General features: G+C 42.3%; 3 protein-coding genes across 7 annotated transcripts in view; 1 reads left to right on the top strand and 2 right to left on the bottom strand.

The window, feature by feature from the left end:
- The window catches only part of LOC110506753 (E3 ubiquitin-protein ligase AMFR), a 37,810-nt gene that overhangs the window by 14,320 nt on the left and 4,979 nt on the right, over positions 1–18,511 (top strand). For 3 of the 5 annotated variants that reach the window (XR_005039656.1, XR_005039655.1, XM_021586598.2), the window contains exons 1-7: positions 10,941–11,197; positions 11,807–12,194; positions 12,300–12,392; positions 12,744–12,908; positions 14,060–14,212; positions 14,898–14,938; positions 16,561–16,693. Coding sequence is in view for 3 of the 5 variants with exons in the window: in XM_021586598.2 (XP_021442273.2) it covers positions 11,907–12,194; positions 12,300–12,392; positions 12,744–12,908; positions 14,060–14,212; positions 14,898–14,938; positions 16,561–16,693 (873 nt within the window). In the remaining 2 variants the exon portion in view is untranslated. The other 2 variants (XM_021586599.2, XM_036963303.1) reach the window with 2 other exon arrangements.
- LOC110506756 (leukotriene B4 receptor 1) lies at positions 4,913–6,152 on the bottom strand. The gene has a single exon (XM_021586602.2). It carries the CDS (start codon positions 6,048–6,050, stop codon positions 4,992–4,994), a length of 1,059 nt encoding a protein of 352 aa, XP_021442277.2. The 5' UTR covers positions 6,051–6,152; the 3' UTR covers positions 4,913–4,991.
- On the bottom strand, positions 6,403–7,995 carry LOC110506755 (leukotriene B4 receptor 1). The gene has a single exon (XM_021586601.2). The coding sequence runs from the start codon at positions 7,913–7,915 to the stop codon at positions 6,842–6,844; it is 1,074 nt and encodes a 357-aa protein (XP_021442276.2). The 5' UTR covers positions 7,916–7,995; the 3' UTR covers positions 6,403–6,841.

The raw sequence follows: 18,511 nt of genomic DNA, 5'->3' as shown, positions 1-18,511 counted from the left end.
AAAATGAGAGAAAAAATCCAGAAAATCACATTGTAAGATTTTTAATGAATTTATTTGCAAATTATGGTGGAAAATAAGTATTTTGTCACCTACAAACAAGCAAGATTTCTGGCTCTCACAGACCTGTAACTTCTTCTTTAAGAGGCTCCTCTGTCCTCCACTCGTTACCTGTATTAATGGCACCTGTTTGAACTTGTAATCAGTATAAAAGACACAACCTCAAACAGTCACACTCCAAACTCCACTATGGCCAAGACCAAAGAGCTGTCAAAGGACACCAGAAACAAAATTGTAGGCCTGCACCAGGCTGGGAAGACTGAATCTGCAATAGGTAAGCAGCTTGGTTTGAAGAAATCAACTGTGGGAGCAATTATTAGGAAATGGAAGACATACAAGACCACTGATAATCTCCCTCGATCTGGGGCTCCATGCAAGATCTCACCCCGTGGGGTCAAAATGATCACAAGAACACGGTGAGCAAAAATCCCAGAACCACACGGGGGGACCTAGTGAATGACCTGCAGAGAGCTGGGACCAAAGTAACAAAGCCTACCATCAGTAACACACTACGCCGCCAGGGACTCAAAAAAGGGTATATATAGTATTGAAAGAAACTTTTGTTATTGACCAAATACTTATTTTCCACCATAATTTGCAAATAAATTCATAAAAAATCATACAATGTGATTTTCTGGATTTTTTTTCTCATTTTGTCTGTCATAGTTGAAGTTGATACCTATGATGAAAATTACAGGCCTCTCTCATCTTTTTAAGTTGGAGAACTTGCACAATTGGTGGCTGACTAAATACCTTTTTGCCCCACTGTATTTCTCACGTGTTTATATCTACACATAAAGGGAATTGCCATAAGGTAGTCGGTCTCCATGTTTTGTGTTTCCTTCAGTGAGTGTTAATGGTGAGAAACTTAAATTCTGAATGAACTTGTCCTTTCTCTCAAGACTAGAGAGACAATCCTACTCTGGCAAGCTGTGACTAGTGGTTTACATGTGTTTAACACCCTGCTAACTTTTTCTCACACACTGACGGTTGTTTCCTCATTTTGCACCACACATTCAGAGCTTGGCAGAGTCCTGTTGATGATGTGTGCTCTGCACACATAACTCACGTCACACCATTTACCCACTGTAATTTTCCAAAATTACATTGTCACACCGATAACTGTGACTCACAGAAAGTCAAAGAGGAGATGATAATCAGTTTCAAACCTGTTACACCTCGTTTTCAGTGTGCAGTTGAGTGTAGCCTATTACACTCCATGCAAGCAACATCAGTGAAGCAAGACATGAGCCAAGGCCATTGGTTAGTTAACAGTCATATGATGTAGGTAAGCCTCGGGCTGTTTCGGCCTCTGTCAGTGTGACACCAGTGGGTTTTAGTCAGCAGACCAGGCCAGACAAGTTCAGACAAGACAGGAGCACCTGCTGGGGCAGCAGCCAGCACCACCACCCACAGCTGTGATTACTGGAGACAGTGTAACAGTATAATTTTTCACAAATATACAGAGGGTAACGGAGATCACCGCACCCCTTACATTAATATTGTACATACTACAGGAGCAGGTGAAAAACAATTTAGGCAGTGTTGTCCTGTAATTGGGTTGTTTTGACACAAGCTGCCCTGCCCAGCCCTAGAGTAGTCTCCTTGCAGTAATTCTTCCATTCAGTGTGTGTGTGTGTGTGTGTGTGTGTGTGTGTGCGTACATGTGTGTGTGCGCGTGCATTTATGTGTGTACGTGTGTGTACGTTTGTCTGAGTGACAGCCTGACACATTGAATAGAGCCAAGCTTACTGGAGCAGGAAGAGACAGAGCCCCGTCTGACTCCCAGCCAAACGCTGCGTGACTCACTCCTTCAGAAGAATACATGCAGAGACACTGTGGAGCCTCTTGACGGTCAACACAGATATAAAGCTAATCACATCTTACCTAATATATAGTGAAATTACACCTTAGCGTACATCTTTTAAGTTATATAGAAACTGTGCTATTAAATGGAGAGAGAGGACTTGTGAATGTGTCAGAATTCCACAGTCATTGGAAAATAGGTACACTGCCACCTATTGAACTATAAGGACTGATGGATCATCATTTACAATCAATAGTATGATATTGATCAAAATAAAATGTATCCTATTTGAATAAAATGTTTAACTAGATTTAGCTGACATAGGAAACCCCCTAGCCCAACCAAAACAATATGGTTCTCTCCAATATGACTGTGCCAAAGAGTAGTACACAATTCCTCATTTCGTCAATGGTCAAAGGGGACACAAGGCAGATTTTCATGTTGCAATCTCCGTAGATGAGAGGGAAGTTGAAAGCATGACTCGTGCTGTCGCAGAACAGATGTTTCGTGTAGCCTGGAACGACAGAACTAGAGGATTTATACTTTCTGACTGAAAAAACATTTTGTAACACTTATAATTAAGCAATAAGGCACGAAGAGGTGTGGTATATTGCCAATATACCACAGCTAAGGGCTGTTCTTAAGCACGGCGCTTTGCAGAGTGCCTGGATACAGCCCTAAACCGTGGTATATTGGCGATATATCACAAACCCCCAAAATGCCACGTTGTTATTATAAACTGGTTACCAACGTAATTAGAGCAGTAAAAATAGATGTTTTGTCTTACCCGTGGTATGCGATCTGATATACCATGGCTGTTAGCCAATCAGCAATCAGGGCTCGAACCACCCAGTTTATAATGGTCTTTGAAACACTTTCAACACATTTTTTTCAGTGATATTTTTTTATTTAAATAAACGCATAAAGGGCTCCCGAGTGGTGCAGCGGTCTAAGGCACTGCATCTCAGTGCAAGAGGCGTCACTACAGTCCCTGATTCGAATCCAGGCTGTATCACATCCGGCCATGATTGGGAGTCCTATAGGGCGGAGCACAATTGGCCCAGCGTTGTCCGGGTTCAGCCGGGGTAGGCCGTCATTGTAAATAAGAATTTGTAATTAACTGACTTGCCTAGTTAAATTAAGGTTAAATAAAAAATATAAAAAATATGGCATGGGGTACATACACATGTTCATTGACTTCAACTATAACAATGAAATGATCAGTATGAAGACAGTTGGAAAGCTCAGTATGACAGGAAGAGGCTGATATCTGTGGTTGCCGTTATCATTAAGGCTAAAGCTGTGGGTGAAATATATTCTATCCAGATCAGGAGGGTCTAAAATGAATGTATTGAGGCAAGGCCTCAAGATAAGCAGCTGAATACATACAGTACACTCAGTCATTATACTCATATCATATAGCTTCAGACAAACATATACAGTGACACTATGTTCTTTTTCTCATCTCATCTCTTTCTTCTGTGGCACATGGAATATAAAAACATTTGAGCATGAAATGAGCATTATACCACAACTGAAAAATGTGTCTAACACAGTGGGGCCTACATAGAAAAATGTGGCTAACACAGTGGGGCCTACATAGAAAAATGTGTCTAACACAGTGGGGCCTACATAGAAAAATGTATCTAACACAGTGGGACCTACATAGAAAAATGTATCTAACACAGTGGGACCTACATAGAAAAATGTGTCTAACACAGTGGGGCCTACATAGAAAAATGTGTCTAACACAGTGGGGCCTACATAGAAAAATGTGTCTAACACAGTGGGGCCTACATAGAAAAATGTATCTAACACAGTGGGACCTACATAGAAAAATGTGTCTAACACAGTGGGGCCTACATAGAAAAATGTGTCTAACACAGTGGGGCCTACATAGAAAAATGTGTCTAACACAGTGGGGCCTACATAGAAAAATGTGTCTAACACAGTGGGGCCTACATAGAAAAATGTGTCTAACACAGTGGGGCCTACATAGAAAAATGTGTCTAACACAGTGGGACCTACATAGAAAAATGTGTCTAACACAGTGGGACCTACATAGAAAAATGTGTCTAACACAGTGGGCCCTACATAGAAAAATGTGTCTAACACAGTGAGACCTACATAGAAAAATGTGTCTAACACAGTGGGACCTACATAGAAAAATGTGTCTAACACAGTGGGGCCTACATAGAAAAATGTATCTAACACAGTGGGACCTACATAGAAAAATGTATCTAACACAGTGGGACCTACATAGAAAAATGTGTCTAACACAGTGGGGCCTACATAGAAAAATGTGTCTAACACAGTGGGGCCTACATAGAAAAATGTGTCTAACACAGTGGGGCCTACATAGAAAAATGTGTCTAACACAGTGGGGCCTACATAGAAAAATGTGTCTAACACAGTGGGGCCTACATAGAAAAATGTGTCTAACACAGTGGGGCCTACATAGAAAAATGTGTCTAACACAGTGGGACCTACATAGAAAAATGTGTCTAACACAGTGGGACCTACATAGAAAAATGTGTCTAACACAGTGGGGCCTACATAGAAAAATGTATCTAACACAGTGGGGCCTACATAGAAAAATGTGTCTAACACAGTGGGGCCTACATAGAAAAATGTATCTAACACAGTGGGGCCTACATAGAAAAATGTGTCTAACACAGTGGGGCCTACATAGAAAAATGTGTCTAACACAGTGGGACCTACATAGAAAAATGTATCTAACACAGTGGGACCTACATAGAAAAATGTGTCTAACACAGTGAGACCTACATAGAAAAATGTGTCTAACACAGTGGGGCCTACATAGAAAAATGTGTCTAACACAGTGGGGCCTACATAGAAAAATGTATCTAACACAGTGGGACCTACATAGAAAAATGTGTATATGTTAAAAAGTATTTTAAAAGTTAATTCAAATTCACCACAGGTCAAATTATATACAGAACCTATTTTAATGTTTTTATGTGCATTATGTTTGACATAAACATTACTAACAATTGCTCTTCTACATTTTAAGTTAATTAACATATAGAAACAATGTGACAAATCAAACTTTGTAATTTACACACAAAAATCTTTATCAAAAACATGATAAACATCGTTTTCAATCTCAGGAAGAAACATTTTCACATACATTTATAAGTACATCCATTTGTTCCTTAGGCTCTGTAACACACTGGGAGCTGTGGCTCTGGGTCTGAGAGATGCTTGGTCTCTTGGTCACAAAGGACAGTTCTTTAGTCCCCTCTCCGGGAGCCGTGCTTGAGATATGCTGGAACAATTTCTGAATGCCTGTCTCCCTCAGAGAACTCCGGAACGTACGTGCCACAAACACATAGAGCAAAGGGTTGACCGAACTGCTGATGAACACAAGCGCTCCAGCAATGAAAGTCATGGTGGTTCTGACGCTCTCTATACGCGCTGCGGCCTCTCGGTGGGACCCCTTGATGGTGAGGATGACGAGGGAGAGCACGTTGCCGACGTGGTGAGGGGTCCAGCATAATGCGAACACCACTACCATGCTTGCAATCAACCCCATGGACTTGCGCTTGGACTTAAAGGTCATGTGTGCGATGCGGCTGTAGAGACAGCTGTAGCAGACCACAAGAATGCAAAAGGGGACAGCAAAGCCCACCAGCGTCTCCAGTAGAACACACACTGCCTCCTGGCCGTCTGAGGTGTAGTCCCTGTACAGGCAATGCTCCTCCCCAAGGTCCCCCTCCACCACCTGGGTGGGAAAGACCGGGGTGCTGAATAGGAACGCAGCAGCCCACAGAACAAAAATAACTTTATTCAAGGCCTTCTTCCTCCTCCAGCCGGCTGAGGCAAAGGGGTGTCGCACAGCGACAAAGCGCTCGACGCTCATGAGGGTGATGAGGAAGACGCTGCTGTACATGCAGGTGTTGATGATGTACACCATGGCCTTACAGGATGTCTCCCCGAACACCCAGGAGCGGGCCAGGGAGTAGATCCACAGTGGCAGGGTGATGAGCACCAGCAGGTCTGCAGCAGCCAGGTGGAGGATGAGCACCACGGTGTGGGAGCGCTGCTGGACGTGCCTCAGGATGGTCCAGATCACCAGCAGGTTCCCCGGGACCCCCACCAGGAACGACAGGCCCAGGATCACACAGGCCACCACTGTCCCGCCAGCAAACTCATCAGGAGCCATGGTAGACTCTGAAGCTGAAGACAGCTGATGATCGAACGGTTCTGGTTGATGCTGCCGATCGCCTTGCCTCACCTCGCATTACGTGCCTTCTATCTGGTGTACATACTCAGACAGAAAAAAAGTGCTGCTTTCAGCAAGCTTTCACTTCCCTTTAACTTTGCTGAGGAGAACAGGAAAGAGGTTGGTTTTTCACAGAGCCATCATTCTGTGAGAGACATAGCAGTGAGTCATCCAGTGGGTCCTTATTGTGGCACTGTCTGGAAAAATAGATCTTCTGAGATATTTTAAGAGTTTAAACAATTGTATTGACCACAAATTACTTTTATTGAAGCCATATGAACTTTATTGTGAACTTTATTGTGATCAAATAGAGTAAGGCAGTGTGTTATTTTATGTAATATGAATGTAAATACAAAATAAAGGTTAAATCAAATAATATTCAAGGAATTGTAACATGACCATGAATGAATGTTATTTAAATTATACCACTTTATGAGCAAATGCAATAGCTTTATTGTGTTGAAATAGTCACAATTGAATTACTTGTGTGAGCTTTTTTCACCGTATTTCACAAGGACCACAACAATATCTAAATTTTGTACCATGATCATGAAAATACAACTGTTAATCAAACTTCTAGATTCTAGACATATTCATTTCTCATCAATGCTGACATCTGAATCGATGATCAGGTCACAGTTTTCATTTGACATTTTAGTCATTTAGCAGGCACTCTTATCCAGAACGACTTATCCAGAATGCTCTTATCCAGCGCCACCATCTCTGTAGTCCTACATGGTAGTTATGTCTGTGGTATTGTTGCAGTCTGGCCTTACTGAGGACATTGTGTTTTCCGATCCTATTGTGTTGCCAGATCCTATTGTGTTGCCAGATCCACTTAGCTTGGAGGAGGTGTGTGAGGAGAGTTCCTGGAACAGCCTGACCATTCGGGACTCCTGGAGACTGCCCTGGAAGTTCCTTGCAGCGAAGGAATAGAACACAGGGTTCACAGAGCTACTAATGAAGGCCAGCGCTCCAGAGATAAACACTATTGCAGTCTGGGCCACTGAAACAGGCACAGCATCATCTGGATCCTCTGTCAGGATGCTGACTAGGTCTACAGTGTTGAGGACATGGTGAGGAAGCCAGCAGAGAACGAAGGCTACCACCACACTACTGATCAGAACTGTCGACTTCTGTTTGCTGCTGCCAAAATGCATTGTCCTCAGGTGTGTTGCTACTAGACAGTAACAGACAGCCAGAGTGGAGAAGGGGACCACGAAGCCCACCAAGGTCTCCAGGCATAAGAACACCACCTCTTGGGCCACTGAGCTGTACTCCTTGAAAAGACACTGCTCAGTCCCATTGATCTCATCCATAGAGCTGGTAAGAATGGATGGGATCCCTAAAAGGAAAGCCAGAACCCAGATAGCCACTAGAGCCTTGTCCATAATTGCCTTGGTCTTCCAGCGCAACATCTTGAACGGGTACAGGATGACAAGGAAGCGCTCGACGCTCATGAGGGTGATGAGGAAGACGCTGCTGTACATGCAGGTGTTGATGACGTACACCATGGCCTTACAGGATGTCTCCCCGAACACCCAGGAGCGGGCCAGGGAGTAGATCCACAGTGGCAGGGTGATGAGCACCAGCAGGTCTGCAGCAGCCAGGTGGAGGATGAGCAACACGGTGTGGGAGCGCTGCTGGACGTGCCTGAGGATGGTCCAGATCACCAGCAGGTTTCCCGGGACCCCCACCAGGAACGACAGGCCCAGGATCACACAGACTACTGATCGCCCTATGGTTGATGTTTCATTAAACAATGCATCATCATCGTCTGAGATGGAGGAGCCCGAGCTCTTCATTTTGCACTGCAGTCAACTGCTGTTTCCTAAGAAATAATGATTTTGTCTGGGGAGTACTTCCTTATATCACCCTTGGCCTCGAAAGCAGTAACGGTCACTTTACTTCTGTAATAACACAAACAAGGGTTTCTGTCTGAGTGTGACAGGAAAGCAATGTGGATAGCTAGATGTGACAAAGAAAAATGAGGGTTGTTAAATATTTGATGTATTTTGTATTGTATTTATTTTTTACAGTAGATTATGTATGCCTTCCCCATTACAGTTTATACAATAATTATTTTTAGAGCATGAATGCATTGTGTTGGGCACGTTTTACAGTCGTGGTCAAAAAGTTTTGAGAATGACACAAATATTAATTTTCACAAAGTCTGCTGTCTCAGTTTGTATGATGGCAATTTGCATATACTCCAGAATGTTATGAAGAGTGATCAGATGAATTGCAATTCATTGCAAAGTCCCTCTTTGCTATGCAAATTAACTGAATCGCCCAAAAACATTTCCACTACATTTCAGCCCGGCCACAAAAGGACTAGCTGACATCATGTCAGTGATTCTCTCGTTAACTCAGGTGTCAGTGTTGACGAGGACATGGCTGGAGATCAATCTGTCATGCTGATTGAGTTCGAATAATAGACTGGAAGCTTCAAAAGGAGGGTGGTGCTTGGAATCATTGTTCTTCCTCTTTCAATCATGCTAACCTGCAAGGAAACATGTGCCGTCATCATTGCTTTGCACAAAAAGGGCTTCACAGGCAAGGATATTGCTGCCAGTAAGATTTCACCTAAATCAACCATTTATCGGATCATCAAGAACTTCAAGGAGAGCGGTTAAATTGCTGTGAAGAAGGCTTCAGGGCACCCAAGAAAGTCCAGCAAGCGCCAGGACCGTTTCCTAAAGTTGATTCAGCTGCGGGGTCGGGGCACCACCAGTATAGAGCTTGCTCAGGAATGGCAGCAGGCAGGTGTGAGAATCTGCACGCACAGTGAGGCAAAGATTTTGGAGGATGGCCTGGTGTCAAGAACGGCAGCAAAGAAGCCACTTCTCTCCAGGAAAAACATCAGGGACAGACTGATATTCTGCAAAGGGTACAGGGATTGGACTGCTGAGGACTGGGGTAAAGTAATTTTCTCTGATGAATCCCCTTTCCGATTGTTTGGGGCATCCGGAAAAAAGCTTGTCCGGAGAAGACAAGTGCTACCATCAGTCCTGTGTCATGCCAACAGTAAAGCATCCTGAGACCATTCATGTGTGGGGTTGCTTCTCAACCAAGGGAGTGGGCTCACTCACAATTCTGCCTAGAACACAGCCACAAATAAAGAATGGTACCAACACATCCTTTGAGAGCAACTTCTCCCAACCATCCAGGAACAGTTTGGTGACGAACAATGCCTTTTCCAGCATGGTGGAGCACCTTGCCATAAGGCAAAGGTGATAACTAAGTGGCTCAGGGAAGAAAACATCGATATTTTGGGTCTATGGCCAGGAAACACCCCAGACCTTATTCCCATTGAGAACTTGTGGTCAATCCTCAAGAGGCGGGTGGACAAACGAAAACCCACAAATTCTGACAAACTCCAAGCATTGATTATGCAAGTATGGGCTACCATCAGTCAGGATGTGGCCCAGAAGTTGACAGCAAGCCAGGGCAGATTGCAGAGGTCTTGAAAAGGAAGGGTCAACATTGCAAATATTGACTCTTTGCATCAACTTCATGTAATCGTCAATAAAAGCCTTAAAAATATCTAAAGACACTGAAGTAGCAAACTTTGTGGAAATTCATTTTTGTGTCATTCTCAAAACCTTTGGCCATGACTGTACATTGACCCCCCTCCACCACCCCTTTTTTTGCCCTAACTCTCTTGCACTGGCTCTACGCACACTCAGTAGACTCTACCCACACATACTACACTGACACTCCAACACATACACACACACACTACATACGCTCAAACACACACACACATGCATATTGACACCACACACTCACACATAGACACACTTTCCCACTTTTTCACTCTTCACATGCACTGTTGCTACTCTGTTTATTATCTCTCCTGATTGCCTAGTCATTTTTACCCCACCTACATGTACATATTACCTCAACAACCTTGTACCCCTGTACATTGACTCGGTACCGGTACTCCTTGTACATACTGTAGCCTCGTTATTGTTAATTTATTGTGTTACTATTTTTCTTTAGCAATTTTTTTTTCTTACTCTTTAACTCTGCATTGTTGCAAGTGAGCATTTCACGGTAAAGTCTACGCTTTTTATTTGACATAGGGTTGACTCTTTTCATTGTTATTATTGATTACTCTACTGCATTGTTGAGGAAGCTAGTGCATAAGCATTTGACTGCACCTTTTATACCTGCTGTAAACAGGGTTTGTCATGAATTTTTATTTTTTTATTATTAGATTTTTTGGATGGGCAGGTTACGTTCTAAATGTAATGTATTACAAACTTGTCATCAGTAATGTAACTAGGATAACACAAACTCGGGAACATAATCTGATTACTTTCACAGTTAACTGTCCAAAACTGTAATCCTAGTCACATTACTTTTGGATCACTTTTTCCTCAAGAGTCAATAGAATAAAGATAAAAATGATCCATCAAACTCATTTGGTGTGTCAAACTTAATCTTGCACTTTTTAAAAATTGTTGAATTGAAAGTCATTGAGAAAACAGAAAGATGTCAGAATTTATTTTTTTGCAAACATCCTTTCTGAATAAAAAAGTAATCCAATAAGTAATCATCTAGTTGTTCAAAAGTATCTGTAATCTGATTGCAATATTTTTGCTGGTAAAGTAAGCGATTACAGGTAATTGTTTTTTCTAATTAGACATGTAAAATGATTACGTGCAATCAGTTACATCCCAACCCTGATTTTACTGGATAACATTGCACTTGATAGACTTTTATTTTGAAAGTTGCTGTGATGACGCTCAGAATTTAATGTCCTGGGTCTCCAGCATAGACTGTTTTTCTCCAGCCTGTGAGAAATAAACAAGATGTCGTCAACATATGCCGCGTTCACACACTAGACGGCACTAGGAAACTCGGAAACGTCCGACTTGCTAACTGGTTGAAGTTATACACTTGCCGAGGCGAACGACTTAGCAAAATGGAAATTTCCGAGTTTCCTAGGTCCGACTAGTGTGTGAACGCAGCAATAACCACGGATCGGGGAATTTTAACGTAGTCTACTGTCAACCTCAACAAGAGGAAATTGGATGTTGGACATGAAGTTAGCTAGTTAATGTCAAATTGATTCATTTGTAAGTTGAGTGAAATGTCTTTGCTCAAATTTTAACCAGACTGGTTCGGTGTATTTCATAATCATCAGCTAGCTAACTAGCTAGTTGCTAATGCTAGCTAGTTAGCTACCTCTACCGAGTACGGAAACATCAGATAGACTCTGGGACAGGTAACGTTAGCTAGCTAGAGAGCTTGGACTTTTTTAAAATTAGACAGCCAGCAAGCTAAAGTGCTCATTTATAAGCAATATCAGGGCCCCTATTATTTGAACTATACAACATTGGGTAGCTAGCTAGCTGTCAAATCGTGTAGCTAACAGCTAGATAGCTAGCTTCCATGCAACATTAGTCTAGCACTCACTAGTTAGCTGGACCAAAACGGGCGTTGTTTTGATAGCGGTGGCTAGGTAGATAGCTAATAACAATAGCTAATAACAATACGAACTTAACTAGCAAGTTTGGCTGCTCAGCTAGCACTCTACAACTGTCTCTGGCCAGTGAAACAACACTAGAAACTAGTAATAGACAGAAGGCTTGTTGCTCAGGCTTACTACCATTACACTAACTAGCTAGTTCCATGCATTACCATTACCTACAGTAGCATTACTAATTTGTTTTCCTTCCCTGCAGGTTGTTGACAGAGCTAAGGTGTGGTGAAAAACAGTGTCAAGCCTATTAGGCCTAACTTCACAAGTCTTGTGTGTGAGACACCTCCAACATTAACATTCCAATGCCTCTGCTGTTCCTGGAGAGGTTTCCCTGGCCCAGTCTGCAGACCTACACAGCGCTGAGTGTGGCTCTGCTGGCTGGAAGCATCTTCAGCGCCTACACTACTGTGACAGAACAGGGGTTCGGGGTTCCAGACATGGACGAGCCTCCACCACCTGCACCCTTAGTAGGGGATAATAGAGGCGGCCTAGGCCTAGAACGTGTGACTAGCGATGATGTTGTGGGTGCAGATACAGAATTGGCGACCACTGTTATGTGGTATCTGGTCACCGACAGTCTCTTTGTATGGGTAAGTCTTATTCAAGATAGGCTCAACTCAGCCAAGCATCAAATATTGTTGTTATGTTACTTAGTTACATGGTTGCTAAGTGGTCTGCTCTTCTCTACTCCTCAGGTGTTGGTGAATACAGCTTGCTGTTCTCTGATGTTAATTGCTAAGATGATCCAGTGCATGGTTTTTGGGCCCCTTCGAGTCAGTGAGAAGCAGGTGAGGCTTGGAGTTGTGGTGGTAACCTAATAACTGATATTTGGGATAATTTGATAAGCCTTGTGTGTACTCACATGTCAACATGGTACTTGCATGTTTTCTCAAGTGTTTGCTTTTTGGCATGTCACCTTATTGAAGGTTAGGCATCTAACTGTTTATGTAAACTATAGTACAAATGTCCACAAATAGTCCACAAAACAAGATCTTATCATTGAAATCTACACTGGTGGTTTGAGTCTATTAGTGTACTCTGACCACTCCATCCATGTTCTAATGTCTTGACCTCTCCTCTCTCCACCCCTCTCTCTTCCCATCTCCTCTCTACTCCACTCCCCTCCTATCTCTCCTCAGCACCTTAAGGACAAGTTCTGGAACTTCATCTTCTATAAGTTCATCTTTATCTTCGGGGTGCTGAACGTTCAGATGGTGGAGGAGGTGGTCATGTGGTGTCTGTGGTTCTCTGCCCTGGTCTTCCTCCACCTCATGGTCCAGCTGTGCAAGGACCGCTTTGAATATGTACGTCTCATCAACCTCTAACAGTACATTTGTCATTTAGCAGACGCTCTTATCCAGAGCGACTTACATTGGTGCATTCATCTTAAGATAGCTTAACACTTTACTGTAGGTGTTTTTATGAATGCATTCATAAAGCCTTTATTACAGCTATATAACAACATTTGTCATGAGTAGTTTTAAATAATTATGAGTAACGGCATGATATAAAGGTTCAATTCATTTAAAAAATATATATGTTCTAAAACTAGTTATATTGGGTAACAAGTGCTATTACGCAGTATGCATGACAACTTATTAGAGCACTGAATAAAAAACTGAAATAAGGAAATTACAAAATGTAGATGGGCCCACCCACTGTACTGTAGAGAGAGACCTTGTTGACTTGTTTACACTGTAAACTTATCACTGGCATCTAACATAAGTAAATATGACGCTGTTGGCTATACATTCAGTCACAGTGACTACCATAGACCGGGTCTCTTTCCTGTCCAGGCCAGACCTATTAATAAGCCTAGTTCCTGCTGTATGTATGTAGGCCAGGGTCTTAGGTTTAACTAATGTTTCAGTCACTTCATAGACTCAAACTACAGAGTGGGGGACTACAAAAAAACTAAGATGAACATTTAGGTAGTGTGCTGTAGCTATAGGAAAACAGAACATCACACCATATTGTGAAGAATGACATCTCTTTGTCTGCAATCAATGGGTGTTAGGTTTGACCCTTATCATATCAGCTGACATGGTACCTGTTGTAATGCTGTACTTTGTTGCTGCTGTCTGCAGTAAAAGTTAAATGAAAGGCTGAATAACAAGCCTGTATGTGTGTCACTGTACCTGTGTCAATATTGTTGTGTGTCACTAGACATGTTATTTGAGCATGTGTTAGTAGTACAGTATGGGGCTGCAGTGACACTGCCCAGATAAAGCTTACCTCTTGACCAAAAACATGCTCAACGGGAAAGTCTATTGAAAGTCTAGTACCCATGAAGTCTGCAACCACCCCTTAATTGTTATTCTGTGTGTCGGTCGCTCTTTGTATGAAAGTACAAGTTATATGTAGGTGTGCGTGTTCGTCTACATCTGTGATTAGTAATCTCTCTTTCTGAATGAGTGTATACAGTAGGTTAATGTGTACCTGTTCCCCCTTGCAGCTGTCCTTCTCTCCCACTACTTCTATGAACAGCCATGTGCGTGTCCTTACCCTACTGGTGTCCCTGCTGCTGGGCTGCTGTGGTCTGGCTGTGGTCTGTGGTCTGCTGGGCGCTGCCCATGGCATGCACACCCTCTCCTTCATGGCTGCCGAGGTGAGGACCTAACCCTAAAGAGCTCACCAGCATGTAGTCCTAATAAACGGAAATTAGTTACCTTTGGTTCATTCAGAAATTCCTATGGGGAAAGAATAGGGTTTTGGAATAGACACCGAAAATAAGGTCTGAGGTTAATACAGACTTAGGATATGTTATACATTTTGTTCTATGAGAAAATATCATATGACCTTTATGAATTATGAAACCTTTGTGTTTTTTCTGATTACGTAAATGTTTAAAAATTCTCAAAAGGTGACGTTAGCTGATGAAGATTCTTCTAGAACAAAACGTATCAGATCCCCTAAGCCTGTGTTTACCACAGACCTTATTTTAGGCATTTATCTAAAGAGCCTACGAAAACTCTGTTCATTTCCCCATAGACTTTTTCCAACGAACCATGGCAGAGTTAGTGCCTACAAAAAGACCCCCTTACTATTGCTCTCTATTGGGCGGAGAGTATTGGTGTAGACTAGAGCAGGGCTGGCTGAACCTCCTGGGGAGTTGGGACTACCATCCTGCAGGAGTTTGTTCCACCTTGTTTTATTGTAAGTTACAGTAACAAGGAGGTTTACTCAGTCACAAATTAGTATTACGTCATTGTCATCAGTTACATTTGTTTCCCACAAAAAAAGGATGTATAAAATACTTATGCATAATTCCTATGTCTTTCTCTGTCTTTCAGTGTCTGCTGGTTACTGTGCGGACTGGACATGTCATCATGAGGTAAGACCCTTCCTTGCAGAATGCAGACCCTCTTGCACTGCAACACAGATGACATAGCGGATCTAGAATGAACCAGCAAACAAAAATTTAGTTTGCTATTCACAAGAAGCATTGCCTGATGTGAACCATGCCTTGAACGAAAGAGATCTCAGAAGACCTAAGATTAAGAATTGTTGACTTGCATAAAGCTGGGAAGGGTTACAAAAGTATCTCTAAAATCCTTGATGTTCATCAGTCCACGGTAAGACAAATTGTCTATAAATGGAGAAAGTTCAGCACTGTTGCTACTCTCCCTAGGAGTGGCCGTCCTGCAAAGATGACTGCAAAAGCACAGCGCAGAATGCTCAGTGAGGCAAAGAATAATCTTAGAGTGTCAGCTAAAGACTTACAGAAATCTTTGGATCATGCTAACATCTCTGTTGGCGAGTCTACGATACGTAAAACAATTAACAAGAATGGTGTTCATGGGAGGACACCACGGAAGAAGCCACTGCTGTCCAAAAAAACCATTGCTGCACATCTGAAGTTTGCAAAAGTGCACCTGGATGTTCCACAGCGCTACTGGCAAAATATTCTGTGGACAGATGAAACTACAGTTGAGTTGTTTGGAAGGAACACTATGTGTGGAGAAAAAATGGCACACCAACATCAACCTCATCCAAACTGTAAAGTATGTTGGAGGGAGCATCATGGTTTGGGGCTGCTTTGCTGCCTCAGGGCCTGTGGACAGCTTGCTGTCATTGACAGGAACATGTATTCCCAAGTTTATCAAAACATTTTGCAGGAGAATGTTAGGTTATCTGCCTGCCAATTGAAGGTCAACAGAAGTTGGGTGATGCAACAGGACAACGACCCAAAACACAGAGGTAAATCAACAACAGAATGGCTTCAACTGAATAAAATACGCCTTCTGGAGTAGCCCAGTCTGAGTCCTGACCTCAACCCGATTTGAGGTGCTGTGGCATGACCTCAAGAGAGCAGTTCACACCAGACATCCCAACAATATTGCTGAACTGAAACAGTTTTGTAAAGAGGAATGGTCCAACATTCCTCCTGACCATTGTGCAGTTCTGATCCGCAACTTCAGAAAACATTTGGTTGAGGTTATTGCTGCCAAAGGAGGGTCAAACAGTTATTAAATCCAAGGGTTCACATACTTTTCCCACCCTGCACTGTGAATGTTTACACGGTGTGTTCAATAAAGACATGAAAACGTGTAATTGTTTGTGTGCTATTAGTTTAAAAAGACTGTGTTTGTCTATTGTTGTGACCTAGATGAAGAGCAGATCAAATTCTATGATCAATTTATGCAGAAATCCAGGTATTTCCAAAGGGTTTACATACTTTTTCTTGCCACCGTAGGTTTCTTCCTAGGTTCCTGCCTTTCTAGGGAGTTATTCCTAGCCACTGTGCTTCTATATCTGCATTGCTTGCTCTTTGGGGTTTTAGGCTGGGTTTCTGTATAAGCACTTAGTGACAGCTACTTATGTACAAAGGGCTTTATAAATAAATTTGCTTGATTTGTGGTGTGTGCAATTCAAAAGCATAGGTGCAAAAATGTCCAAATAAAAAGGCATTATTGTGACCAGGGCAGGGTTCTGACTAAGTCTGTTTATCTGCAGGTACACCATTCACCTGTGGGATCTGAACCACCCAGGCACCTGGGAGAGTAAGGGTTCCTATGTCTACTACACTGACTTCATCATGGAGCTGTCTATGCTGTCCCTGGACCTTATGCACCACATTCACATGCTGGTGAGTGACAGAGCTGGGAGCACTACGGGCTGGTATTAGTAAGGGAACTAACTGAATGGGTAAGAGCACCACCAAGAGGCCCACAAGATGGCTGACTAATCTAGCCTAAATTTAAAATAAGGGCTTTATCTCAATTTTGTCTTTCTTCGATTCCTTGCATTCTATCTCCTTGCCTCCTCAACTGTATTGGAGGAGAAGGTCCATGGTGTCTCTTCTCAGATGATGAGAGGAATCGAGGAAAGATGAATTGAGAGAGAACCACAGTATTCAGTTAGATGAAAGTTGAGTTTGATCTTAGAGCTGTGTTTAACGTTTGACTCCCCTCAGCTCTTTAGTAATATCTTAGAGCTGTGTTTAACGTTTGACTCCCCTCAGCTCTTTAGCAATATCTTAGAGCTGTGTTTTAATATTTGACTCCCGTCTCCCCTCAGCTCTTTAGTAATATCTTAGAGCTGTGTTTAATATTTGACTCCCGTCTCCCCTCAGCTCTTTAGTAATATCTTAGAGCTGTGTTTTAATATTTGACTCCCGTCTCCCCTCAGCTCTTTAGTAATATCTTAGAGCTGTGTTTTAATATTTGACTCCCCTCAGCTCTTTAGGAATATCTTAGAGCTGTGTTTAATATTTGTCTCCCCTCAGCTCTTTAGTAATATCTTAGAGCTGTTTTAATATTTGACTCCCGTCTCCCCTCAGCTCTTTAGTAATATCTTAGAGCTGTGTTTAACGTTTGACTCCGGTCTCCCCTCAGCTCTTTAGTAATATCTTAGAGCTGTGTTTAATATTTGACTCCCCTCAGCTCTTTCGTAATATCTTAGAGCTGTGTTTTAATATTTGACTCCCTTCTCCCCTCAGCTCTTTAGTAATATCTTAGAGCTGTGTTTAATATTTGACTCCCCTCAGCTCTTTAGTAATATCTTAGAGCTGTGTTTAACATTTGACTCCCGTCTCCCCTCAGCTCTTTAGTAATATCTTAGAGCTGTGTTTAACGTTTGACTCCCGTCTCCCCTCAGCTCTTTAGTAATATCTTAGAGCTGTGTTTAATATTTGACTCCCCTCAGCTCTTTAGTAATATCTTAGAGCTGTGTTTAACGTTTGACTCCCGTCTCGCCTCAGCTCTTTAGTAATATCTTAGAGCTGTTTTAATATTTGACTCCCGTCTCCCCTCAGCTCTTTAGTAATATCTTAGAGCTGTGGTTAATATTTGACTCCCCTCAGCTCTTTAGTAATATCTTAGAGCTGTGTTTAACGTTTGACTCCCGTCTCCCCTCAGCTCTTTAGTAATATCTTAGAGCTGTGTTTAATATTTGACTCCCCTCAGCTCTTTAGTAATATCTTAGAGCTGTGTTTTAATATTTGACTCCCGTCTCCCCTCAGCTCTTTAGTAATATCTTAGAGCTGTGTTTAATATTTGACTCCTGTCTCCCCTCAGCTCTTTAGTAATATCTTAGAGCTGTGTTTTAATATTTGACTCCCGTCTCCCCTCAGCTCTTTAGTAATATCTTAGAGCTGTGTTTAATATTTGACTCCCATCTCCCCTCAGCTCTTTAGTAATATCTTAGAGCTGTGTTTAATATTTGACTCCCCTCAGCTCTTTAGTAATATCTTAGAGCTGTGTTTAACATTTGACTCCCGTCTCCCCTCAGCTCTTTAGTAATATCTTAGAGCTGTGTTTAACGTTTGACTCCCGTCTCCCCTCAGCTCTTTAGTAATATCTTAGAGCTGTGTTTAATATTTGACTCCCCTCAGCTCTTTAGGAATATCTTAGAGCTGTGTTTAACGTTTGACTCCCGTCTCGCCTCAGCTCTTTAGTAATATCTT

This window comes from Oncorhynchus mykiss, chromosome 26 (assembly GCF_013265735.2).
Source record: "Oncorhynchus mykiss isolate Arlee chromosome 26, USDA_OmykA_1.1, whole genome shotgun sequence".
NCBI lineage: Eukaryota > Metazoa > Chordata > Actinopteri > Salmoniformes > Salmonidae > Oncorhynchus > Oncorhynchus mykiss.
Note: the sequence above shows the minus strand (reverse complement) of the source record. Positions and strands in the feature narration are given on the sequence as shown.

Excerpts from the sequence above, each read along its gene's own strand:
- LOC110506755 (XM_021586601.2), bottom strand. The coding sequence starts at position 7,915 with ATGAAGAGCTCGGGCTCCTCCATCTCAGACGATGATGATGCATTGTTT.
- LOC110506756 (XM_021586602.2), bottom strand. The coding sequence starts at position 6,050 with ATGGCTCCTGATGAGTTTGCTGGCGGGACAGTGGTGGCCTGTGTGATC.